Source organism: Cryptomeria japonica, chromosome 4 (genome assembly GCF_030272615.1).
Source record: "Cryptomeria japonica chromosome 4, Sugi_1.0, whole genome shotgun sequence".
NCBI lineage: Eukaryota > Viridiplantae > Streptophyta > Pinopsida > Cupressales > Cupressaceae > Cryptomeria > Cryptomeria japonica.
Genome location: NC_081408.1, coordinates 32,781,923 through 32,809,382, shown reverse-complemented (window position 1 = coordinate 32,809,382; position 27,460 = coordinate 32,781,923). Strand labels below are relative to the sequence as shown.

The 27,460-nt window shown below is 35.0% G+C and overlaps 1 protein-coding gene across 1 annotated transcript in view; it reads right to left on the bottom strand.

The window, feature by feature from the left end:
• The window catches only part of LOC131079269 (probable rhamnogalacturonate lyase B), a 132,955-nt gene that overhangs the window by 98,876 nt on the left and 6,619 nt on the right, over positions 1-27,460 (bottom strand). Inside the window, exons 9-10 of the mRNA XM_058017176.2 lie at positions 7,540-7,695; positions 7,295-7,401 (exon numbers count right to left, since the gene is read on the bottom strand). Of these exons, the coding sequence (XP_057873159.2) occupies positions 7,295-7,401; positions 7,540-7,695 (263 nt within the window). The remainder of the gene's footprint in view (positions 1-7,294; positions 7,402-7,539; positions 7,696-27,460) is intronic.

Here is a 27,460-nt window from a genome sequence, read left to right as displayed (position 1 = left end):
TTCTTTCTTGCATTTTCTATTAATTTCTCTGTTGTAGTTGTGTGTTTGGGTTTGTAAAGGGAATACCCTTCATCATTAATAATTATTTATTCTTCTATAAAATCTACTTCAATATTACCTTTGGCATAAAAGAACTTCTTTTTAGCATATTTATGTCCTTGTCTACATCTTCTATCACAATTAAGCATAAAGATTTGGTCGTTTTTTATTTAATTTTTAAAGAAGTCAATCTACTATGTTCAAGAAATTATTATATCAATGAACTCCTCTATTTCATGTTTGGCCAAAAAAATTCCTCTACCTTTCTTGCTATAATCGTTGGTGGGAAGATAGAAGTTGGATTGAACATGTGTGGTCCTTTAGAGCCCCTAAATATAGTTCGTTCAATTTTTGTCAGTATCATGGTTTACTTCTAAATGCAACATCTATAATTATTTATTATGGTCATTTAGTATACCTGTTTTTGTTAGTATCATGCTTCATAAGACTATTATCATAGTATGTTGTGAGTTCCTCTTGGAAAGTTAACCATGTGATAATACATCCTTATTTTTCTTCTCATCACATAGTCAATGAAACTAAATACAATGATCTAGCTTCAAATATAATTATATCATTTTAAAATTTTGTTGAGATGAAAAATGACAAAGATCAAAGAACTACTCTATTTGGCATAGCCAATTCTTGAGGTCCTTGCAATCAAACTTATCCATATCTATCCTTGGCATAAAGTTCCTAGAGCTACCCATAGAGGTATTTATGTTATGGTCCTACTTTAGATTCAAATCAAACCAAGAAGCCCTATGCCCCGTAGAAGATATGTTTTCTTTCCAAGTTTTGTGGTGTTGTCTACCCATATGGAGTCCATAGAACTCATGAGAGAATTAATCTATTTGATTCATTCGATGATATACTTTTTAGTAATTTTTTTCATTTCCTCTTCCAATAACAAAAAATCTTCTATTGCCTTGGTGTATTTTTTCCTTTATACTAGCTTCAAATATATGGGATCCATCTCTTTAATTTTGGCCCATCCTTGTTCAAACCATTTATAGGTGTGACTAGATTCCCTTCCTTGCTTCTTGTTGAAGCCCTAGCCATGTTGTGACATAAATATTTTTCAAAATAACTTACTAAAAATAAATGAAAAAAAAAAAAAATACATTTGTATTTAACTTATTTTATCTTGGAACTCATATTTTTTGGAAAGTTCTATAGAAAATCCATTGATTTGTGATTGTAGGAGTGAAAATGATGTAAACAAGCCCAGGGATAAGCCTAGACAAGCAACCAATTCTACACACATTCATTTTGAATAAGATATAATCCATGGGATAATATGCAAGCTCATAACAAAAAAACTAAACTCATACTATATTCAATTGAAATTGAGATTTCAAAAATCAAACTCAAATTAATTCATTTGCAAAATATTACAATCTATGATATTTCATGACTTCACACTTGCACTCAAAATATGTTCTCTTTCTTTCTCTTGATCTACACTTTCTCTAACTTGGACAACAAGAAACTCTTCAACTTATGCTCACAATGTTTGCATTTTTTCTGGCAAAGATTACTCTTCAAATGCCACTTATACAGAGGCATCCAACGTCTCCTTAGTGTCTCTCTTTTATGTTGTTTTTGTTTAATTCTTTTTAATGCAACTTCAAAGGGGCATCCAATTCTTAATATCCTTCCTAAATGTTGCGTCTTCACTTAAATAAGCTTGACTTTTCAATTCTAACCAACATATGCATCCAATTTCTCTCACAAGAATTAATTTATAACACATTTTCTCTTAAATTATTGTTTAAACTTTGAATTTGGAGAGTCTTCACATTCATCTCATTTGAAACATAAGAATAAATATATTTCTCAAGTCCACCAATTTAATATTAAATGTGTTGGAGAGTGCAATGGAAATTATAGACATGCCACTTTTCGATGTCAATTTTGAATGTGGTGGAAATCTTTCAATTACTCTAATAAACTTGAATTTATCAAGAGTTGTCACTTGAAGAATACTTGTTCTTAAGGAATACTTGTGGATCATAATTTCTCTACAATAAATGATATAAGTTAAAAATTAAATCAAAATCCCAAAAAAATCATTTTTCGAACACTTGGTGTTTTGACCCTCTTTCCAACAACTTTTCAAATTTTGTAATTTTGCACCTATAAGTGTCTTCTAGATGATGTAAGATGCCTGAAACTACCATACGAGACCAAAAACTAAAAAAAAAAAAAAAAAAAAAATTTGGGCGATGCAAGATCACCTATGGATCCCAATGCTCCTACATTAGACACACCAAGTAAGAAAATTGTGGACATAACTCACAAATTGAATTGAGTAGTAAGTCTACTCTTTTAAGTTAAAGACAACTTGTAGCATACACTTATATTGTGATATGAACCTATTGTTTTTTCTTTTTCCTCTTATAACATTTCCTTGAAACTCTCCCTCTTCATTTGTCAATTTTTTTCTTCTCTCTTTTCTTCATTTGTGGACCTTTCTCCACCATATCCCAACTACCTCCTCCAAATTATTTTCATCTTTCTACTTTCTCTTGTGGGTTTTGTCCCACATAAACCATCCATCTCCACCAAGTTTCACTCTCATCTTCCTTTGTTGTGAGAATACTCACCATCTCTTTTCCACCTCCACCAAGGATCTTCTTCCCATTTCTCACTTATGAAGACTCCTAAAAACTTATAAAAATTGCTATTGTTAAATATTTTCATTACCTGTTGTCTCACCCACAAATCTCTTCATGCCTCCTACATAGAGTTCAATACCAATATTCTCTTTATAAAATTTAGAAATAAAATAAATTTTTCCTCTTTTGTTGCTACAATTCCTTCCTCCACCTTTATGCCTTTAACATGACATATTTCAGCTGCAACCTCTTCCTTTTTACCTATAGTCAAATCAATGTTAATATAACTATGAGATTTAGTTTCTTCCATCTTTATTTGATTTGTCACCTCCTTAGTTTCAACTATTACTTCCCCTCCAAACAATACTTCTATTTTCTTGATCTCCTGTTGCAATAAGAGACTATCATCATACTTATCAAATTCTTCATCATATATAGAACTCTCAAAGTTGATTTTTTGAACTCCTACATCTTCATTTTCTTTATTTCTGCATTCCCTACAAATAAAACAACAATAAATAAAATAAAATCTTCATTATTATCTTTTCCCTTCTATTCTTATTTCAATTCTTCGTTCACCAAGAAATTTTTATTTTTCATTTCTTGTAGACAAAACATCAATTACAAGTATGTTATCATAAATAAAACAAAGGGACCCAACATCACCCATCTTATTTATTTTCTTCTTCCTTTTCTTTTTCATCTATAGCTTTCATTTTTAACCCATTTTCAAGGGCATCTAATCTTGCTTCAATTTTCTTCTTTTTTGTGCCTTATATTTCTCTCTTCTTCCCAATATTGTTTCCAAAATAAAATTAGTATAGTTATTTTCAAATTGACCTTCTTCATCATCTTCTTTAAGACAAAGAGCCTCACAAGTCCCTTTCTATTCACAAGGATTCAATCTCACAAATATCTAAGGGATTAACCCTCTACATAACTACATGTCCTTCTCCAACAAAAAATACATAACACTACTCTCTACCCAACAAAGACTCTATAAGATGCACCTCTCAAAACCCCCTCTATCTACTCTCTTAACATTAGAAGTTGTACACCTTCTACCCAGCTTTATCTCTACAAAAGAATAGAAATTAAATAGACCCTCTCTCATGCCTACAACAACAAACTAGTTCATACTTGTGACAAATAAACTCTCTCACGTGACCTCTTTCTTTTTCAACTCTTCAACAAACAAAAAACCCAGCAAGCAACCATGCTTTGATACCATTTGATGCAATTCAATCAAGGAATAAGCTAAGACAAACAACCAATTCAACTCACATTCATTTTAAACAAAATACAATTAATGGGATGATATGTAATCTCATAACAAAAACCTAAACTCATTCTATATTCAATTGAAATTAAGATTTCAAAAATCAAACTCAAATTCACTCATCTACAAAAATATTGCAATCAATGATATTTCATTACTTCATACAAGCTCCTTCAAAACTACTCTCTTTCTTTGTCTCAATTAGCACTCTTTCTTTGGCTTATACAATAGGAAAATCTTCAACTTATGCTCACAATGCTTGCTTTTTTCTAGGAGAGATTAATCTTCAAATTCCACTTCTATAGAGGCATCCAACTTCTCCTCAATGCCTCTCTTTTATGTTGTTTTTGGATGTTTTTAATGCAACCTCAAAGGGGCATCCAACTCTTTAGTTTCTTCATTAATATTTTGTCTTCACTTAAAGAAGCTTGGATTTTTAGTTTTCTTAAGCAAAATTCCAACCTCTCTCACAAGAATTAGTTTATAACTCCTTTTCACTAAAGTTAGTGCTAAGGAAAAAAATGCATTTCCAAATTTTAGATTGTTGTTTAAGCTTAAAATTTGGAGACCCTTGACATTCATCTCATTTTAAACATAGGAATGAATAGTTTTCCCAAGTCCACCAATTTAGTATTAAATGTACTAGAGAATGCAAAGGATGTATGGAAGCCTCATAAAAGTGTATAGAAAAATTTTGATAAACCACTTTTCAACGTTAATTTTGGATGTATAAACATCTTCCAATTGCTCTAGAAACTTGAATATCAAGAGTTCCCACCTTCAACTTCAAGAATACATGTGGATTAGAAATTTTTTACAATAAATAACATACTAAAAATTAAGTCAAAATATCAAAAAAGCTATTTCTAGACACTTGGTGTTTTGACCCCATTTCTAGTAACTTTCCAATTTTTTTAATTTTGTACTTGTGACTTCTTGATGATATGAGATGCCTAAAATTACCATAAGAAACCAAAAACTTAGAAAAAAAAAAAGATTATTTTTTTTGGGCGATGCAGGATTGCTTGTAGTCCCATATGCTCCTACATCAAAATATGGCAAAAACCATAATTTCACAACAACCCCTTCAAAACTAATTTAAATGATCTTGAATCTAGACCATAATAGATTCAATTTGGCTTTGATCAATCCTCAAGATTGTAGAAAATAACTTCACCAAATTGAAAAAAATGTGTACTACATAACTTAAACTCCTAAATTTAATTTATTTTATTTTTAAAAAAAAATTGTTTCTTTCCTTTTGAATGTCAAGATCATTCTCTAATACCACTTAATTAAATTTCTCGCAAAAGAGAAAAATATAATAAGAAGAATATTAAAATATCTAGTAATGAAACTTTCTAAGGATTTAAATAAGAAGTATTTGATTATTAACTATTAATTAGTACCTTGTATATATATGCATTGTTATTTACTACTAATACTCCAATCCTCATGAGGTTAACTTAGAATACTAAAAGTATACTTAATATGCCATAAATAATTGAATTAAGGACTATGTGTATCTTATTAGGCCATCTCATATCCTAATATAGTGAATACTTGGACTTTGGCATGAACTCCTTGGGTTTTATGATCAATTTGAATGGTAAGCTCACTAGTGCCAAACCCAATGAGTTTACTTATAATAATGACAAATATGGATTTATTATAAAAAAAAAAGAATAGATTTGATTGCTTTTACATTTCTCTAAACTATATTGTCTCCACTAAATTTTATAGGTCTTCTTATCTTCCTTGATCTTACTATATTGTTTGAAATTGCCTGCTAATCTTCACCTTGTGTTTTTGCACCCATTTTTGGCAAGAACTTCCCTAGTTGTGTTTTAAGACTATTTCACCTTATTATATATTTTTCCTTGTATCACAAGAGTATAATGTAAGTATTATTATCTCAAAATTAAATGTTTGGACCCTTGACTATTCAAAAACATATATGTTGGCCCAATGCTAATGTTTAAACACGTGCCTAAAACCAAGACTATTATCTATGTTCAAATATCATAAAGTGACTTTACTTAACTATTTATACCATAAGCTTACTAAATTTTCAATATTCGTCTTTTCCAAAATGTACTTTTTACTAGTATTTCCCTCCAAGATTATCACTTGTACTTGGGAACTTACTACCACTTCACTTTCTCCTTACACATGAGTGATTTGCAAGGACTCCATCAAAGATAAAGGTAATAATAAAGGCATCTAAATTATAAATATTATGAGTCTCATTATGTCATTTATACTATAGTATTTTCATAACATCATCCCACTATTTCCATCTCTCTCATCCAATACATCACTCTCCCTATAGGAGATCTTTAGAAGTCATTTTCCCATGGTTCTTCCTAGACCAATTTCTAGAAACCCTTCCTATTCCCCTCATCAAAAATGGATCATTCATGTCATTTTCCCTTGTTTGCATCCTTTATTATGATCCCCATCACCTATTTATGCCTCCATCACAACACACAACACATTATGCTTATTTTCCCCTCGATTTTTATATTGTAATCATCATATCTATCACACACCACTTACCCTCTTATGAATAAATATAATGTTCTTAACAACTTTCAATTGTTTGCTATTTCTAACTCTTGTGACAATCATGATTAGTTGTAGAGGAATTTTAACTCTTAAGTGTTGTTATTTCGGTTATACTTTTGAGTTTGTCTTCATGACTTGCTCCTCTAATATCCTCTATCATTAGATTTTCATGCTAGTATAGTCATATGATTATTTTATACCGCATTACTATAATATTAATAAGAGACTCTCTTAAGATGAGTATTTTCTATTTTTTTCCTTATATATATATATATATGCAAAAGAATTACATAAATTTTTGAAACAACATTAATTTTTATAATCTAATCTAACTCTATTACTTTTTATTGACACATATTCTTTTGAGTTGGTCTTCCTGACTTGCTCCTCTAATATATTCTATCATTAGATTTTCATGCTAGTATAGTCATATGATTATTTTATACTGCATTACTATAATATTAATAAGAGACTTTCTTAAGATGAGTATGATAACTTAATTATCATATACTCTATTCTAAACTCTATTATTTCTTTCTTTTTATTCCTGAAAGAAAATATATATATATATATATATATATATATATATATATATATAAACCAATAATTCACAAAAGAAACAACATTATTTTTTATATTCTAATCTAACTCTATTACTTTTTATTGCCACATATTCTTTAAACTTTTATTAAAATATTTATATAAATTTCGCTTTAAAATAATATAATTAATAATTAATTTTATTATTTTATATCATATTAAAGTGAGAGTAAAGATAATATAGTACCTTTCCTTAATTGAGAGTTTACCACGAACCATTCCACGTTCTTCGGTCTTTGGAAAATTTGAAGATGCAGGGAACCTATAAGGCCAACTGTTTACTTCTAGAAGCATCTACAATAAATAAAACACAAACACTAGTTATAAAATTATTAGGAGATTAAAATCATTTAACTCATACTTTTTTTATAGCTAGCATTTATTTTGAACTATGAAACATTATTTTAATGTATGTAAAAAATATAAAATTACCTGTTGCTTTGCATCCTCCCAAAGTGTTAGTGGATCTGATCCACTCATACATGAATTAACATAAATAAAAATTGGACCAAAAACTTTTTGCCAAGCTTCTCCATCTTCAAATTTAGGGGCAAGATCTTCTCCGGCATAATGGCCACTATGAAACATCTGAAAATTAAAAAAATAAAAGTAAATAATTTATGTTATATGATAAAGTGATTTTTAGTTGTAACAATTTATGGATGATGTTTAGAAGTATTTAAATGTGGCAATTTTTTTAAATGGAAGTAAAATATAATAATAGTCGAATTGTTAAACTAAATGAATTATAGAATTAATGAGAAGAGGTAGGTTATAATCATAAGAGTTCCTCTAATCATTCAAGAAGTCTTGAGCATTAGAAATGGGCTCATATCTAATTAAGAAATAATTTTTTTGAATCATCATAAGAGACCGATAATAAAAATATATTATATGAGCATGCAAAATTATTTTAAAAGTTAATAAACTTCAAATTAAACATAGTATTGAAAGACAAAAGATTTTGTATTGCATGTTTTTATCAAACAAGAATCAAGAGTCACAGTACATAGTCGAGCTTGATACTAGACAAATGCCATTAGGACCCCATCATCCCATATAAAACAATATTAAAGCATTCATGTTGTCCAATCACATGGTATGCAAAATAAGCTTAGTATGTGGAACCCTAGTTCTAGATATACTTGATGCATCTATGGTAATTGGTTGGATCTACCTTCTATCACAACCCTTCTCCTATGGTAACACCTTAACTCTCCTTATGATTACCTACTATTTCATGGATGCACTTACCCAAAAAATGTCAAATAAGGGAAAACATGATCCCTTATAAATCAAAATAATTTGAATCCATAGCAAGCCACAAACTTGTGAAAGATGGAGAATAGCTAAGTCGTTGTCAATTCATGGCAAGATGTTCTTATAGTCAATATTCCTTTGGACTAAACCACTAAAATGTTAATTGATCTTATATAGTTAACTCTTGTAGAAAAATTAACTACTATTTCACCTTCCTCTAAAAAATTGGAAAATTGGATTGATAGAGCAATGACTACAGACTTCTCAAAACAATGGAAACTATCTAAATGATGGCAAACAAACTATGATACCAAAATGATGACAAACTATTCCAAACAAAAAGAAAAGGCAAACTACCTCTACCAATAGTGGTGACATGAACCTTGAGAGATCACATTAATTTCTACATGCGACTAGAACTTCAAATTTTAATAGAGCAACGCAACATAATAGTTCTTTATCAAACAACACAAACTCAACTTATCAGTGGTGAGAGTAACTACAATGCTAATAGAAACCTTTCAGATGGTGCCAAGAAAGTAAGGAGCATATAGATAGTTTGTACACACACGTATATAGATGCAACAAAAACTTCCAAAACTTATCAAAATAAATATGGCTTACTATAGCATAATCAGTATTTTGACAAAGTAACAAACCAAAAAGACAGAGTGAACATTTTATTTTCATATTATGTGGGAAATTAAATGATTACAAACATTGATTGGTTGCAATCTTATTCCAATCACACAATCCAAAACCAATACTTCCCAATCTTTCTTCTCATAAAATTGATGCCACTTCCCACCTCTTGAACACCGGTCCAAAAACCCCCTTTCTCTGTGCTTTATTCTAACAGACCTCTCTTTACCCAAACCCCCTTCTCTCTATTTCCACTGATCACAACATCCACCACTCCAAAATCATTGTGCCCGAAAACTCCCCTGATCATTTTTTCCTTCCTCATTGTTTCTTAATTGCCACCAACAAAAACTTGCAAGAAGGAAATTAATGGAGAAAAGAAGTCAGCATGTGTATTGAGGAAGAGGAAAAGAAATTGGCTTATGACAACTCTACAAGACAAAACTTAACAAGAAATCAAAACCAAACAAGGAAACAAAAAGAGAGTCAATTCTCCTAAATCAAGCTCTTCGTGGGACAAAAATAATCATGATATCTAGCTCATGAGATCATTAATAGAATGACCATATCTAAAGATCTCGAGTGTAGACAGCCATGAGGCATATTCATCAAATAATAGTGTGGACTCAACAATAGGGAAGTCATATCCTATCCAAAATTTCCTACTAGACCACCACAGTACCTTTCTATCATGAGATTTTGTCTCATTCATGGGCATGAGGTACGCACAATTGAGTGCCTTTAAACAACAAACCTTCCTGTAACATAAAATCAATCAATGTTCCTCTATCTCTACTAATAGGGATGCTACAAGCCTCATATTCTTCCTTGAAATTTGGATTATCCACATATAAATCCTTAAAGCTCTCAAATCCAACACTATTAGCTTGAATCTTACTACTGACCACTTAAGAGTCAATGCTCTTAGCTCTGTGTTTGTTGGATCCTCTCATGAGGATGATGTCAATGTTGTGCCCCTCACGGCTACTGATGCTCCTGTTGCTCCTTTTGTGGCCTCATCTCTTGAGGCTCCCTCGTATGTTTCTCCTATTCTGTAGCCACGATCCCTTATTGTTGGATATGCGTCTGTTGTTGTTGTTTTATCACAGCATGTTGCTACTCTTCAGTAGACTCCTACTTTTTTGTTGTAGCACTCTATTGACACCTTTGTTTGTAACCCTATGGGGTCCCTTCTAGTTGATCTATCTGGACCTAATAACAGCATCGCCTGGACTATGGTTGCTCACAGGCGGAAGGGGAATTCTACTCCCTTGCCCCAAACCCCAACGAGGGGGGGTTTGGGTGGCTCTGCCCCCTCTTGAGTGGAATCTTTTTGTTCTCTAGTTGGATAGGATTCATTTCTTGTCTGACTATGTTTGTTTCTATCCACCTTTGGGTTGTTGTTCCTTTTGCCAACATCATCTCTCTTGATTTTGCTTGGTTTTGTTGATAGTTTTTTACTATGTTAAGGGTCAGCGCCCTAGTTAACACTGCTTTACTAATCAAAAACACTATTATCTTGAATTTCATGTAGTAATGAACTTCTTTGACTCAACTCACCAGCCACCTTATTGGCGTGCCCACTCTTCTATTTCATTCTCCATTCAACTTCTTTCTTAGGTACTAGTATTGTAGGAACAGTACACGGGCTAAGGTTCTCTCGTAACAATCCTTTTGTAAGTAACTCTTCAACTGGCTTCCTAATCTCCTCATTCTCCTTAGGGGTCAATCTATATGTAGCCTTGTTTGGAAGCCTATCTCCTAGAATCAAATCCATATGGTGAATAATGAGGAGTGTTAGTCACCATATGGATTTGATTCTAGGAGCTAGCCTTCCAAACAAGGCTACATACAGATTGACTCCTAAGGATAATGAGGAGATTAGGAAGCCATTTGAAGAGTTACAAAAGGATTGTCATGAGAGAACCTTAGCCCGTGTGTTGTTCCTATAGTACTAGTACCTAAGAAAGAAGTTGAATGGAGAATGAAATAGAAGAGCAGGAACGCCAATAAGGTGGCTGGTGAGTTGAGTCGAAGAAGTTTGTTACTACATGAAATTCAAGATAATAGTATTTTTTATTAGTAAAGCAGCGTTAACCAGGGCATTGACCCTTAACATAGTCAAAAACTATCAACAAAAATAAGCAACATCAATAGAGATGATGTTGGCAAAAATAACACCAGCCCAAAAGCAGTTAGAAACAAACACAGTCAGACAGGAAAGGAATCATATTTAACCAAAGAACAAAAAAGACCCCACTCAAGGGGGGGAAAGCCACCCAAACCCCAACAAGGGGGGGTTTGGGGTAGGGGAGAAGACTTCCCCTTTTGCCTGCGAGCAACCACAGTCCAAGTGATGTTGTCATTAGGTCCATCAAAAGAGAGATCAACCAGAAGGGACCGCACAGGGTTACAAACAGTGGTGTCAATAGGGTGTTGCAACAGAACAGCAGGAGGCTATTGTAGAGTAGTAGCAAGCTGTGATGAAACAACAGTAGCAGAAGCAGATCCAACAACAGGGGATCATGGTTGCAGAAAAGGAGAAGCAAAAGTGGGGACCTCAGGAGATGAGGCCACAAAAGGAGCAATAGGAGCATCAGTAGCCATGAGGGGCATGACATCGACATCATCCTCATGAGAGGAGCCAGCAGACGCAGAGTCAAGGGCATTGACTGTTAAGTGATCAGCAATAGCATTCTTCCACCAGGTATAAACACCTTTGTGGCATGAAATAGAGAAGTCTGAAGCAAGATGACCCATAGAGAAGCATCTCCTGCAGTGGAAGGGGAGGCCTTCAAAATCTAGCAATTGTGACCAAGGCTTATCCCCCACCCTAAAAACCACATCTCTCGGGAGAGGAGAGGAGATGTCAATGTCCACAAGATTGCAGGCAAAGGTAGTGTGGTCCATTGAGGACATAACTTCATCGACCTTCAGTAAATGGCCAATAGAGTTACCAATAGCCTCATAACAAGAGTGCTCCCAAAAATGAAGGGGGAGATTGATGAGTCAGACTCAAACTAGACGCACATTAAGTGGTTCAGTGAGAGGGTTAAAAGAATTTGTCCAAGGCTTAACAAAGAAGGAGTGCACTCTCCAAGCCCACAATATGCCCAAGACCAAATCCTGATCAGGGGAAGATGTGAAGGAAGTGACAAAAAAGCCTTTAGCATAGGGGAAAAGATCAATATTGAAAGCAACCAAAGGCCGCCAAGAGTCACTTACCCACCGATGAAGGTCCAGTAGAGAAAGCTAGAGCCCAGAGAATCTGCACACAAGAGAATAGCATTGGTAGAACCCAATGTTGTCCACGACATCCTATCTACAAACTAGCACAGGGGAGGATTTAGCTCAAGGAAGAGGACGGACCCCGTTCGAGGGTTGGGAAAAAGATCTGGCCACACGAGAAAAGCTATGCTTACTAGCAGGTTTGGGAAAAGAACCAACAGCATCAGCAGCAGTCGGAAAAGCTACATCCTCACAAGCCAGAGGGACGATAATAGTAGGACCCACAGTCAAAGAATCGGGGGGCATGGGTGTTGCACCAGGATAATCCCCATGGGGAACATGGGGAGCCACAGCAACAACCACCTGAGGAACATTAGACCAAACAATAGTGGCAACATCAAACAGACTGTGAATCACAGGAGCAGAATCCCCCACGTGAGGAGGAGGGGGGGGAGTTAGAAGACAAGGGAATGCCACAGACATATGCGGCAGATAACACTCTAGGAGCATAAACCACCATCGAACCAGAGGCACCAACAGAAGTGTTCATTGTTAAGTATATCAACTTAATGAACTATATTGAAAAATTTTCTTGATAGCTCTCTTGCAGAATATTAGTCATACATCTATTCCATTTGTTTAAGATGATCCAGAAGTGTTTGTGATATGTTTCTAAGGTTTGTAACGCAAACACTGTGTATACATTGGCAACATGTTTTTCACCACATTTCACCATAGTAATATTTTATGGCTTGTGGTTTAGAAGTAAATTTGAGCTATGTATGATGGGTCAAATTCAAGATTTGTACAAGATAAACTTCAACCTACAAGAATAGAGTTGTAATAGAATGATCATTGTGACAATTCACGGTTTGTAATAATGTTCTAGACCTATACATCAAAGTATTGCATTGTGAGCTAGCTATATGAAGTGTTTGGATTCTCATTGGAGCAAGTTGAATATGTGTTGGATAATGCAAGGGGTGTTCTTACTCATAGAGTAATTGTGTGTGCTTGAGGACCTAGACGACTACATCTAATTAATGGTTTTACATGTGGCCGACTTGTGAAAAGTATTCAAATATATTGGAATGGTAATCACAACTTGAATGCATATTTATTCATGATCAAATTTATATCAAGGGTAGTAGTTGTGTCAAGTGTGTGGTTGATGTGCAAGTAGAAAATAAATATATACTCGCATATAAACTTAGACAGTGACAAAACTTGTACAAGTTCTATCTACTCAATTATTGTCTGTTGTTTCATTTGAAGATCTTATGTACAGTATGGGGATGTTTTGAAGTTGATTAAATTAGGAAGAAATTGAGCATTCATCCTTGAAGGTATGAATTATATATCTCTTGTATATTATAATTAAGACCGGTGTATCACATACTAAGTTGGCACTCATGATCTTGGATTAGGGGATTGGTGTCTCCTGTAGGTTGGTGCCTACAAATGTAATCGGGTTTGGTGTCTACTTCATATTGTAAGTTCATTGTTATATCTTTTGTAAGGATAGATTTAGGTAGTATATCAAAGTAGCTATTCTCCCTGTGGTTTTTTCCTTTTGGGTTTTCACGTAAATATGGTGTTCATTTGTGTGAATGTGTGTGTATGTTCTTGTAAAGTGGAAAATTGGACCCTAGCGGTTCCCCACCTAGGAGAGAGAAAGGAAACCATTAGGATGATTTTCACTTGATGCAAAAATGCACTTTACATTCAAATGAGGGATTGAATTTACTAGATCCAAATCCAAGGGAAATGAGGATGTGAATGCTAAGTGGATTGCAAGTTGTTCAAATGTAATTTGCCCTCTTTTGTAAATAGATATGTTGACTTGTTGGCTATGTAGAAAAGAAAGGCAAAATAGATGAAACAAGGAGCTACTGATTTGGGATCATGATGTAACTTCAGATCTTAGATGTTTAGACTGATACAAATTTGCCCTACAACTTTGGAGAATATTCATCGGGAATGTGTGTAAGTTATGCATGGTCCTCCGAAAAATCGGCAAGTTGAAAAGGGTTTTTCCATCTCTGCAAATGAAGCATAAATCTACAATTACAAACGCGCACCTGCAACCTACACATAGAAAAGAAGGGAAGAAGGGTTGTGGATAGGGGTTTGCCTTAGTCAAACCCCAGTTGAGGAATCAACTTTGAAAGAAAGTAATTGCAAATACTTAAATGTGAATAATGGAAGTGTATACCTTGTAGATCTGCAATTTGTTGATGATGGTTACTTTGCTTCTTGAATGTAATCACAAGTGTTGTATGAAATGGCATGTAACATGAAAAAACCCTAACACACACACATTCTTGCAAATGAATGGAATGTTGCTCCAATGGATGAGTAAAGAAGACACATGAAGGAGAAGACGACTTGATGAATGCTTGAAGGCTTGAACACTTGAATGCTTGATGACGATAATAGAGACCTTCTTGTTTACCCAATTTTTCCTTATGCAAATGAGAGGACTAGATCCCCTTTTATACTTGCCTTGGAGGATTTAATTTTCCTCTCACCAAAGATCGACATAGGGGAAATTAAATGTCAAATAGAAAATTAGGTCCAAGGGTCGGATGGACCCATTTAAGGGCCACCCAAAGAGGGAGGACAGGGGCGCCATGCCCCTGTCCAAGGGGGATAGGGTCTCCACGCCCCTATCCTACCCTATTTTGGGGCTTGGACAAGGTCACAATGTGATACAAGGGTTGAAATAAGAGGAGATATAGAAGAATGATGCAGAGGGGTCCCAATTGAGTAGGGAGATGCAGTCGCTAGGGTGAGGACCTAAAACACGATCAAAATTGCAAGGGTCACAATTTTATGATGCTACATTTATCCCCCACTTTAGTGGGAGTATCGCATACGCCAATACTATCGATAAAGTAGAAGAAAGAGAGAGATGAAGATGAGAGATGTGGAGCAATACCACATGGAGTATAAGACATCACTAATCTTGAGGAACAAAAGACCCCAATCTTAGGATCTTAACTCACTCAAACATATGAAGGAGCACACAAGACAAATAACACAAGACAAAGAACTAAAGCCACACGACAAAAATAAAACACAAGATCACAAATCAACTAGCCGAAGAGACCTCGATACTCAAATTTCTCAACAACTAATTGAAACACAAAGACAAATACCATCACATAAACACCAATAATTACATAAAAGAGAAAATCTAAAATCATCCATGAACCATCAATAGTAAAAGTATGAGTTCATGAGAGGAAGAAGAGAGAGAACATGAATGCACACTTTGGTGATCCATGAGAAGAAAGGCAAACAAAAGGAACCATGGACATCTCGCCCCTAGAACTAGGTGATCCATGGAGAGAAAAGGACATGGCATACTAGCCCCTAGATTTTGTCTAGGTGATCCATATAAGGGAGGAGAGTGAGAACATCGTTAGTTCTACTCAACCTCATGCACGTGTGTGCAACTAAGGTTTTAAGCACCTCATAGGAGTCTATGCCTGAGTATGCTACAACCTGTATAAGATGTATAGTACAAATGTCAAGAAAGGTGTGACATCTCTCTCTAAGAGACTATGCTCTAGTTACAAGAATAATCACCCTACTTAAGAGAAAAGTGGATACATCTCACTCTAAGAGGTTGCCCTCTAGTTCCAACAATATCCCACTGTATAAGAGAAAAGTGGTGACATCTCTCTCTAAGAAGCTTCCCTTTGGTTCTGAGAATGACCCACTGTATAAGAGAAAAAGTGGTGAAATCTCTCTCTAAGAGGATGCCCTCTGGTTCCAAGAATGACCCACTATATAAGAGAAAAGTGGTGACATCTCACTCTAAGAGGTTTCCCTGTGGTTCTGAGAATAACCCACTGTATAAGATAAAAATGGTGACATCTCTCTCTAAGAGGTTGCCATGTGGTTCTGAGAATGACCCACTGTATAAGATAAAAGTGGCGACATCTCGCTCCAAGAGGCTGCCCTCTAGTTCCAAGAATGACCCACTGTATAAGAGAAAAGTGGTGACATCTCGCTCTAAGAGGTTTCCCTCTAGTTCCGAGAATGACCCATTGTATAAGAGATACAATGCACGAGAGAAATATAATACAAAAGGAGCAGTGTGGGTTCCCCCCCTTAAGATGTCAATGTAGTTTAATGTTTATATCTTAAGGAAATTAGAAAAATGATACCTACCTTCGACACCAAGAAGATATCCATCATGAAACAATGTCATAAATCTAAGCAAGAGATGGAATACTCTTCAAGCAAGGATAAAATAATTGAAAAGAGATATATTTCTATAAGTTTAAAAGGAGATCCTTGGAGGAGAAGAGATTCTTGATGAAGGATGACTCACTTTTATCTCAATGGAAATGGGTGAATTTATTATAGATGTACATTACCAAGTGTGAAATAGGTTATAGTCAAGAACTTACACCTCTTGTATAAGAGAGAACCCTTGAGCAAACAACAACAATTTCAAACAAGGAATGACATCAAGTAATAAAACACACCATCTGCAAAATAGGAAAGAGTGGATCCTTAGAGAAAGAGAGAGAGAGAGAGAGAGAGAGAGAGAGAGAGAGATCATTGCTCCCCTAGTGTAGGGACAATGAGAAGAGATTACACAATCTTCTAGAGAGAGATTAAACATAAGCAAATGCAAAATGTACTTACATGAATGCATGCAAGAAAAGACATTAGTGTATGTAAAATACATGTCTCAAGAAGTGGTGATCTTATAAGAGAAGAGAGAAAGAGCATCACATATTCCTCAAGGGGGATTAGTCATAAGAACATAGCATTGTAAGAAATGATGATCACATGTGAAAAAATGTCGCCCCTAAAGGAAATAATGATAAATGAGATAGAAAGAAAGAGAAAGGAGCAAAATCCTTTCCCCCCAAGTGAGAAGAACAAGGAGAAGTGTTACACATCTTCTAATAGTGGTTATTTTCAAGCGATATTCCTACCTAATGGAACAAATCCTCTCAAGGAAGGGACATGTACTTCACAAGAGATCATTCCATGCTTGGGGGCATATCATACTTGTGAATAACCTAAACCATACAAAAGGTAAGTTTTCCAAGAGAATGAAGGCAAGAGAAGAAGTGGATTACTCATTAAAGATGCTCCTCTCCAAGCAAAGAGGAAAACCAAAGAAAAATTATATGCTCACATAAGAAAAACTATATGCAAGAAAGGAGATCTAATAATGAATAATCCACAAAGATAGATATAAATCCATAGAAAGAAGAAGGAAAGTGAACTTCATGGTGCTACCCCAAGGTATTTAAAATTGAAATAGCACCATCACAAATGATAAAGAGCCCCCAATTAAGTTGGCTACATATGTCATAGGGAGAAGAGAAACATGAAGAGAAAAGAAGGGCTAAGGCACTATGTTTTTGCCAAGAAATACAACTAGATCTATTGTAAGACAAATTTGTGCAAGATCATATTGCTTTTGAACAAATTTTTTAAATGCATGACATTTTCCAAGAGAATATGAATATGAATCATGAAAAATGCAATATTCACCACCTTTCACTTGCTCAATATTGTTGTTCTGCTTTTTAGGAGGAAAGGAAATGTTCTTATCATATTTCAATCTCCAATTGATTCTTGTAGCTAGTCTTTCAGGATGATAAATATGTTTTAATTCATCTTCTTGGCATGGAGGAGAAAAATTGTTAGAAGAACAAGGATCATTATCCATGATTCTAAGTGTTCCATTGTTTATGCCTTCTTGAATAGATTTCTGAAAATCAAGGCAATCATTGGCATTGTGATCGTGGGTTTGATGAAATGAGCAAAAAGGACGTTTTGAAGAAGAAGCATTCTTGCAGACTCTTATGATTTATTGTCTTTAGAGATGATTTTAAAAGTTTTGGAGCCTAAGTAGTTCATCCATAGGGAGAGGAGTCTCATTTCCTAGGCCTTCTATAGTAGCTTGTGGGGGAGCGTTTATAGGGGCACTAATTCCTTGTTCACACTTCCCAAGTCCTTGTCCTCTAAAACCTTGTTTTTTTATTATATGAAAGCCACGACTATAAGAATGTTTCAAATGACTAGGTGGGGGAATAGGATCATGAATTTCTTTGAAATCTGATTTGTAAGGGGGAATAAAAGGATTTGTAGATGAAGAAGGAATATCACTTGAAGGGACATTCTCCTTTCTCTCATCATGCTTATCCTTTTTGGGAGATTGGGAATGAGAATCTTAATCATCTAAAGGAACATTTTTACTTATTTCTATGTAAGGAGAAAGATCCTTAAGAAAGTGCATAACATCATCCTCTCTACATATATTTTGATGTTGAAGATAGGTCCTAGGAGAATAGGGAGGGTCTAAAGATGTAAGAATGTTAATATTTTTATTTTGCCCCCCTTGCTCAAGGGTATGTGTATGAGAAGAAGATGGGCCCATGTTGCTTTCTAATGCTTCCTCTCTTTTAAAAAGATTATTGGTTGAAGCATTATCTCTCATCTCATTCACACAAGATACCCTAGGAGAGGTACAAGGATTAGGATCTCTAAGATTGGGATCTACAAAAGCCTTAAGGCGATTAACATATGAAAAGAATTTTGTTAATAACATCACCATAATACAACATAAATGATATATGAAAGCTTTGAGATCAAATTGAAAAGGAAATGACTTTGACATCCTAACAACACAATATGACCAAGTGCTATGAATGAAAAGAAGCAACGTGAAATGGAAGAAGCCATTATCCAACACATGTTTGTAATAAATATATGTTAAAAACAATTTAATCATATGTGAAATAGAAAATAAATCTAGTCCTTTGATTGCCATGGAAAGTCTCTTAATTAAAATCTTAATTTGTTGAAAAAGAAGATCTAAAACTTGGACCCCTTTTATGAAAATTAATTTAAAAGTTGAGAGTGTTGAAATTTGAATTTCTTTTCGACCTTAAGAGGTGTTAAAATTGATAAAGTACGCTAATTTCTTGGATTTAAGAAGAAAAATACAATCCATTCGGACTCCCAAAATTTTGGGAAAAAAGATAGGGACCGTGCGTAAGTTATGCACGGTCCAACCAATTTTTTTTGAAATTTTAAGGGGTGATAGAAATTATGATTTTATTGCATAATCCAAAAAATAGCTGATTTGGAGATGTCTAGATAGGTCAAATTAGCAGTCAAAGGTCGAAATAGGAGATTCTTAAAAATAAGGGTTGTGTTGTTTAACTATTTAATTTTCAGAATGAAAAGACAGATTTAAATTGCAGTTTTTAAATAGAAGTCAGATCTCAAACAAGCAACTAAAATGCTATACTTCACAAGCTTAATTTCCTCAAAATGAAAAATTAGGGTTATTATGCAATTAACCTCTTAAATTTACAAAAAGATCAAACTAGGAAAATTTTTGAAATTTAAATTGCAATTATTCAGATCTAACAATAAGTAATCAGAATTAAGATGTAAGGCATCAGGTTCACCAAAATGTAAAGTAGAAAATTGGACCCTAGTGGTTCCCCACCTAGGAGAGAGAAAAGAAACAACTAGGATTATTTTCACTTGATGCAAAAATGCACTTTACATTCAAAAGAGGGATTGAATGCACTAGATCCAAATCCAAGGGAAATGAGGATGTGAATGCTAAGTGGATTGCAAGTTGTTGGAATGTAATTTTACCTCTTTTGTAAATAGATATGTTGACTTGTTGACTATGTAGAAAAGGAAGACAAATAGATGAAACAAAGAGCTACCAATTTAGGATCGCGCTCTAACTTCGGATCTGAGATGTTTAGAATGATATAGATCTACCCTACAAATTTAAAGAAAATTCATTGGGACCATGTGTAAGTTATGCACGGTCCTCCAAAAAATCCACAAGTCGAAATGGGTTTTTTTGTCTCTACAAATGAGGCCTAAATCTGCAATTACAGTCGCGCACCTGCAACCTACACACGGAAAAGAAGGGGAGAAGGGTTGTGGATAGGGGTTTGACTAAGTCAAACCCTGGTTGAGGGATCAACCTTGAAAGAAAGTAATTGCAAATACTCAAATTTGAATAATGGAAGTGTATAACTTGTAGATCTACGATTTGTTGATGATGGTTGCTTTGTTTCTTGAATGTAATCACAATTTTTTTATGAAATGGCATGTAACATGACAAAACCCTAACACACACACATGCTTGCAAATGAATGTTGTAATGTTGATCCAATGGATGAGTGAAGAAGACACATGAATGAGAAGAAGACTTGATGAATGCTTGAAGGCTTGAACACTTGAACGCTTGATGACGATAATAGAGACCTTTCACTTGTTTACCTAATTTTTCTTATGAAAATGAGAGGACTAGATCCCCTTTTATACTTGCCTTGGAGCATTTAATTATCCTCTCACCAAAGGTCGACATAGGGGAAATTAAATCCCAAATAGAAAATTAGGTCCAAGGGTCAGATGGACCCATTTTAGGGCCACCCAAAGAGGGTGGACAGGGGCATCACGCCCCTATCCTACCCTATTTTGGGGCTTGGATAGGGTCACAAGGTGATACATGGGCTGAAACATGAGGAGATCTGGAAGAATGATGCAGAGAGAGGTCCCAATTGAGTAGGGAGATGCATTCACTAGGGTGAGGACCTAAAACGCAGTCAAAATTGCAAGGGTCACAATTTTATGACACTACAGTTCTATATTTGATAAATTTCTTAATTGTTAAGTTAAAATTAGTATATGTTGCTAATGAGGATTTGGGCTTGAGGTTAGTTTTTAAGTTTGGAGAAATTAATAGTAATTATCTTTTAATTAATTTTAGAATTGGCATGTACTAGTTCATCACCCTATCAATATATATGTTCTTAACAACCTACACATGCACCCCTTTCAAAATAGAGTATTTCCTATACTATACCATGCAGTTTGACTTTTCTAGAAGAATATTCTACCTATTTTTTAGGATATTTTAGTAGGTGTAGGATATTCTAGCTATAGGTGACTTTATGGATGCCAAAAAATTCTAAGAATATTCTCTATGATTACATAAGCGCATGTACAAGTGGCCCCTATTGCAAGGTGTACGCCCTTGCTCTCCTTGTGTTGTGTAGTGCAACGCTCGGGTTTGTGACATGGATTAACCACTTCATGTGGATTTTATAAGTCTAGTGGTTGTATCGAGCATTAACGGGTTGATATTTTGGTGCAACGGCAATTGCACTTGTAACAACTGGTATCAGAGCTTGGTCATAGGTTCAAACCCCTCGCTTGTGCTAGGGGGGATTGTTGCAAGGTGTGTGTCATTGGTCTCCTTGTGTTCTGAAACACAATGCTCGAGTTTATGGCATGGCTTAACTGCCTCATGTGGATTCTATAAGTCTAGTGGTTGTATCGGGCATTAACATGTCAAGCTTTTAGTGTAACGGAAACCACACTTGTAATAGCCCCTAGTCCCCTTACTCATGCCTAAAGAGGTTTCTTTTGTTTTGTCCATAGTTTTTGCATACACTATCAAAATTGGGAAAACAAAATATTGTTAGAAAGCTAGTTCCAAGAAATTTTTACTAGTGGTGGTCTCATCTTTAGATTCTACTCCATATTTTTGTTATACTCAATCAAAGTCAAATCTTCAGTTTCTTCTTTCAAGATCATATATTTTCACCGGTATCTTCAATTTTTGTGATTCTTGTGGCATTAGAAATGTGATTCAATGCTCTTCTTCTATTAATGCACTTTTTCTAGATTCTACCCTAGGTACATTTTATTCATTTTTTTGTGTTTTCACATATTGGTTAATTAGATGTTTTGGCACCTGGAAAGTATCTCTTTGTGGGATAGAAATTTATTTGGTATGGTTTACATACTCAAGTTTTTGGGGTTTGATTATTTCATTTGAGTAGGTATCATGGATTTTTTAATCATCTTTTTTATTATCATCTTGGCAAAGGGTAATTATGAGTCTTGGGAAAATGGCATCTTGACACATCTCAGGTGGCTTGATTTTTCCCCATCTCTATATGGACTTATCCCTCAACCAACCATATGGAGGGATAAGTGTGCTTGGAGGATCATTAATAGTCATGTTATAAAAGTATTTTTTTCTAGTGTTGATCTTAACACTGTGTACTTTATTAAATATTGATTATCCCCACATGCTTTGGACTTGCCTTTAGAATATCTATGAAGACCCTCATATCTCTCCAATTTCAAAGGATCCTATAGTAGATTGTATTATTCCCCTTGTACATGTAGATTGTATACTCTATGATCATGGTACACTTGAGATGCTTGAGTTGATCATAGATCTTGCATACTCTAATGGATCAAAGTCTTGTCCCTTAGTTCCCACTCCTCACTCTGAGACATCATCTCAATCTTCATCTTTTGTTGTCCTTGATCATATTGGCATTGGTGAATGCATGGCCCCCATTGATTTAATGTAGCAGGACATTGTTCTTCTAGACACTATTACTTGGGATTCATATTTGTAGACAAATCATTCTTTTTTGTAGAGTCTCATATTACATATTTAGAGGATTTTTTTGAGGACATTCATCACCTCTTTATTGATATCCCCAATAGTATTTTCATCTCATCTTCACCACCCATGGATCTTGTCATATATCAATTTTCATAGAGGCCGGATTGTCACCTTCTACATTCATTGGGCATGTACCTGATTGGTTTGTGGTATCATCATCCTTCATGGACATAGTGATGTTTGAGAAATTTCTAGAAGCCAACATTATTTGGATTTGGATTCTTGTGTCTTCCAGTTTATGGGAATGCTTCTCCTATCTCTAATGGATTTGTTTCTTCCAAAGGGGAGAAATATTGTTTGTGGGCAATGAATCTCGGTTCATCTTCAAGCATTCATCATTGGCAGGGGAGCTACTTCTTCATCGAGGGGATTCATATCCTCATTTTCTCTCTCTTATTGGGGGGAATTCATTGTATTATTGTGATAGAATTAGTCCTTGGGGGGTCACATTGAGTACTCCTTTCCTTCTTTCACTAGTACAGTTATTTAATTTTCTCTCTTTTGGAGAGGAGTTTTTTATCATGCGGTTTTATCCTTTTCTTTAGTTGTGAGAGATTGCATGACTTTGGAAATGAGTACCCAATCAAGCCTTATTGTCAAGACACATTCATGCTTGTGTTCATGCATTTATCATTCTCTTTAGCTTATGCCTAAGTTGATCTTAAGGGGGGATGTTAGAGTGAAAAGGATAATCACCTAATTAATTATCTACTTAGGTCTTTTATTATTTTATTCACTTAAGCTAAACTTAGGAGTGGTTTTTACTTTTATTAGAATAGGCTAATAATAGCTCTTATTTTGTCTCATTCATTATGATTGTGCCACTTGGCATTAACTAATTTAATTGTTCTCTAGGGTTTAGTCCAAGGTTGCATTCATCCTTTCTATAAGGATTTATTCATTCATCTGTGAAATTAAATATTATGTGTCTCGATACAATTCTTAGGTTGTTGAGAAAATCTATCTTGCTCGTGTTGATGTGTAGCTAGGTCGAATCCTTCTAGGGTCGACCTAGTACACCTAATGGCTAGTTGACCTAGGCCTTAGCCATGTTGATAATTCACTTTGTCATATTTACCCTTGTTTGGTTCGGCCCTATTTGGGCGATTTATGTAACTTGTGATTATGTAATAGGTCAATACCTATATATGTGTAACTTCTAAATCATTTATATAATTTATGATTCTTGGCGCCAAAAGATGCAAGGTCGACTAGATTTTTTGGAAGGCATTGTCATCTATATATACAAGGTGAATTGGGATCAAATCAATCACAATCATCAGCAAATTATCTCTGTCATTCATAGTCAGCAATTTGCATCCTAATCAGCAAACTTCAGCAAGTGAACTGTGTCTTCAGTTAGGCGAATAATATCTAAGGTTGAGCGAACTTCTTCATTGGTCTAGTGAACTTCATCTTGAGCAAAGCGAACTTAATCCTTGGTTGAGAGAACCTCACTCAAGGCTGGCGAACTTGTCTTCTAGGCTATCGAATCTATTGATAGTGATTGTATAGAGCAGCAAGGTGTTAAAGGTCAAACCCTTCAGTATATTGTGCAAGATAATTTGCCCTAGCATTTTCCCTAATCAAGGATATTATAAAATCTGCTACTGTGATTGATCTAATCTAATCTGAGATATTCATTGCTGGTTTTTACACCTCCAAGAGGGAAGTTTTCCTAGGGTACTGTTGTGTTCTATGTGTTCTTGTTTTATTTTATTTTGTTGCTTTTAGTCTGATCTATAAAATTAACATGGTATCAAAGCCAAGTCTAAGCAAGATCCGATCATATTTACACAAACAGACATCTAGTTATTGATCGTGACTTAGAGAAATTGTGTGAAGTTGGAGCTGAAAATTTAAATGAAGAAACATCTAGATAACCTTATGAAATTCCAAGAGTCTTGGTTGTATGCTCTCATATTTTTTAGTCAATAAAGGAAGAAGCTATAAGTGTGTGGATACTTTTAGAACTCTATATAGCTGGGCAACTATTGTGGCTTCCTTATTTTTGAAAGTGGAGTGATCTGCATTGAAGACAACAATGATGGTCATTATTTCATATCTAGTATAGCAGCAATGGAGACCTGATTCACCCGTCATTGGAGTTGACATCATTCTTTGGAGAAGCAAACAATTCCAATCTGAGTGCATCCTTGGAGTGAATTTCCTTTGTGATCTCAAGAAAAGTAAAGTGGCTGCAACAAAGACAATAAAGAGATGCGGGACATTTCATCATAGCCTATTGCTCTTCAGGTTATAGAGTTTTGGAATTATATTTGCAATGAAGAGATTAACATTTAGGAGGAATATGGAGGGAGATTTTAGTGAATAAATAGGCACTCTTGTTTATGCTCTGTAGGCGGTCTTTCGAGATAAAGAAAGGACAGACCAAGAAGCATTCAAGGGAGAAAGAACTTGAAGCTTGCAGTCATAGAATTGAGATGATGGTTGAAAGCATTTCTTCAAGGAAGGAAAATTTTGAGGCATCCTGTGAGGAAGTTGTTGGCATATTGGCATAATTGATGAAGATGATGATGTGTCGGTAAAGGATGTTGATGATATATTGAAGGACTATTGGTGATGATATATTGATGGAATGTTGGTGATGATATATATAACTGTGATATGATGCTTTATGATCAATTATTTATGTTTTCATTGATGACAACCATGTTTGTTTATGTTTGGTATATCATCTAAGTTATCTAATTTATCCAAGTTTAGTCTAACCAATAATGAATTGAGTTGGACAACAAAACTGCTAAGTTGACAGTGAACCAGTAAGAAGGAATAGTGAAGGAGATGGTTGTGGTAGATATCTGTGTTGAGTTAGGCATTGCAGTTTGGAATGTATGCTTATGACATTATAATAAGTCTATGACTGGAACCGCATCATGTTTGAAGAATCGAAATTCATGTTTGTAATTGACTATTGTTTATTCAGTGCAGGGTTAGAGAATCGGTGTCAAGATCTTTGATTGGTGATGTTTTATGGTTTGGCGGTGAATCTTATCATGTTCATTACTTTGTGGTGACATGTCAGAAACTGTATGTGATGATAAGATTGCATGTAAGCGCATACAAGGATTGAATTTCTTGGGAAACAGCGAAGTGCTTAGCAGAATGTGATAAGGGTTTGACAGCTTATCAGATCAATGTGCAGTGATGTGTTATGATCATTCAACACCTGTAATTGTCTTGAATTTTATTGTAATGATCTGTATGATGATCTGTAAATGATTTGTAATGATCTGATATGATCTAGGATGTAAATTCAATGTATTTTGATTTTAGTTAGGGTTAATGTAACCGACCTAGTTGATAAGTGTATTTAGGTCGAGTTTGAGAAGGTTTAGTGTGTCGGTGATCAAAGAAGGAGTGTGTCAAACCAGATTGAGATGTCTGCATGTGTGAAGAAAATTGGAGCTTAAATGGATCTATACTAGCAAGAAGAGAGTAAATTGATTAGATCATTTACCTATTGTTTCCTAACAGTTGTAGCAGTATTAAAATCCCTTAACCGGGTAGGTCCTAATAGGCCTAGTCTTGTAAATCCCTTCATCGGGTGGCTCATTAATTTGGGTTTAAATCCTATATCAAGGTTACTCCTAACAGGGAAGAGCTCCTAACAGAGATAAGGTTAAAATCCCTTCACCGGGTGACTCCTAACAGGGTCTTCTCTTAACCGAGCATTATTGTAAAGATCCTAACCAGGCTAGGCCTTTAACAGGGCACATTCTGAAAGAGTGCAAATATTTTGTGGGTACAAATTCCCACCATGGTTTTTCCCATTTGGTTTTCCACATGAAAAAATATTTGTGTTCATATGGTGGTTGATTTGTTTATGTATGGATTTGATATCATTACATTGCTTACATGTTGATAAACACATGAATGAGTAGTTTGGTAAATCTACTTTAAGTGACCGATTAAGTAGTTACCGGTACTAGTTATGAACTACTTTTGGGAAGTACTTTTAGATTGGTGAAAGATTGCAGTTTATTGTTATTATCGATTCACCCCTCCCCCCTCTCAGTAATTATCGGATCCTCACAATAACAGAAGCATCACGGGATGAAATCTAGAGACACAACTTGTTGTCATAAAGCTGAGTCTGTGATACTTAACTAGAGGTAACCTTGGACAAGGAGGTCAAAATATTGATTTCAACTTTAGAGGGAGCTTGAAATTTTAGCTCCAGAGGGAGCTTGACATTTCAGCTTTAGAGGAAGCCCAACATTTCAACTTTAGAGGAATCCACATCTTTTGGTTAATGCATTCTTCTCTGTGAGAGAAGTTTGAGGTGAAAGCCCTCGTTCCACCCTCTGTGAGTAGGTATGGTGGATCCACCCTCTGCGAGAAAGCATGGTGGAAATAAATTCTTCTCTGGGAGAAGTTTGAGGTGAAATCCCTCAATCAACCCTCTACGAGTAGGCATGGTGGATGTCATGGAACAAATTCCATGATTTAGCACTTGTGTTTGTTCACCCTCTGGGAGTAGCTATAGTGAATGGCATGATGATGACATCATGTCAAGGAGTTTGTGATGGGCACTTGTGTTCATTTCCATTCATGGGAGTAGCCATGGTAGACCCACCCTCTGGGAGTAGCCATGTTGGTTGTGTCCATTTGTAATTCCATTCATGGGAGTAGCCATGATGGACCCACCCTCTAGGAGAAGCCATGGTGGCTGTGTTCATTTGTATTTCCATTCAT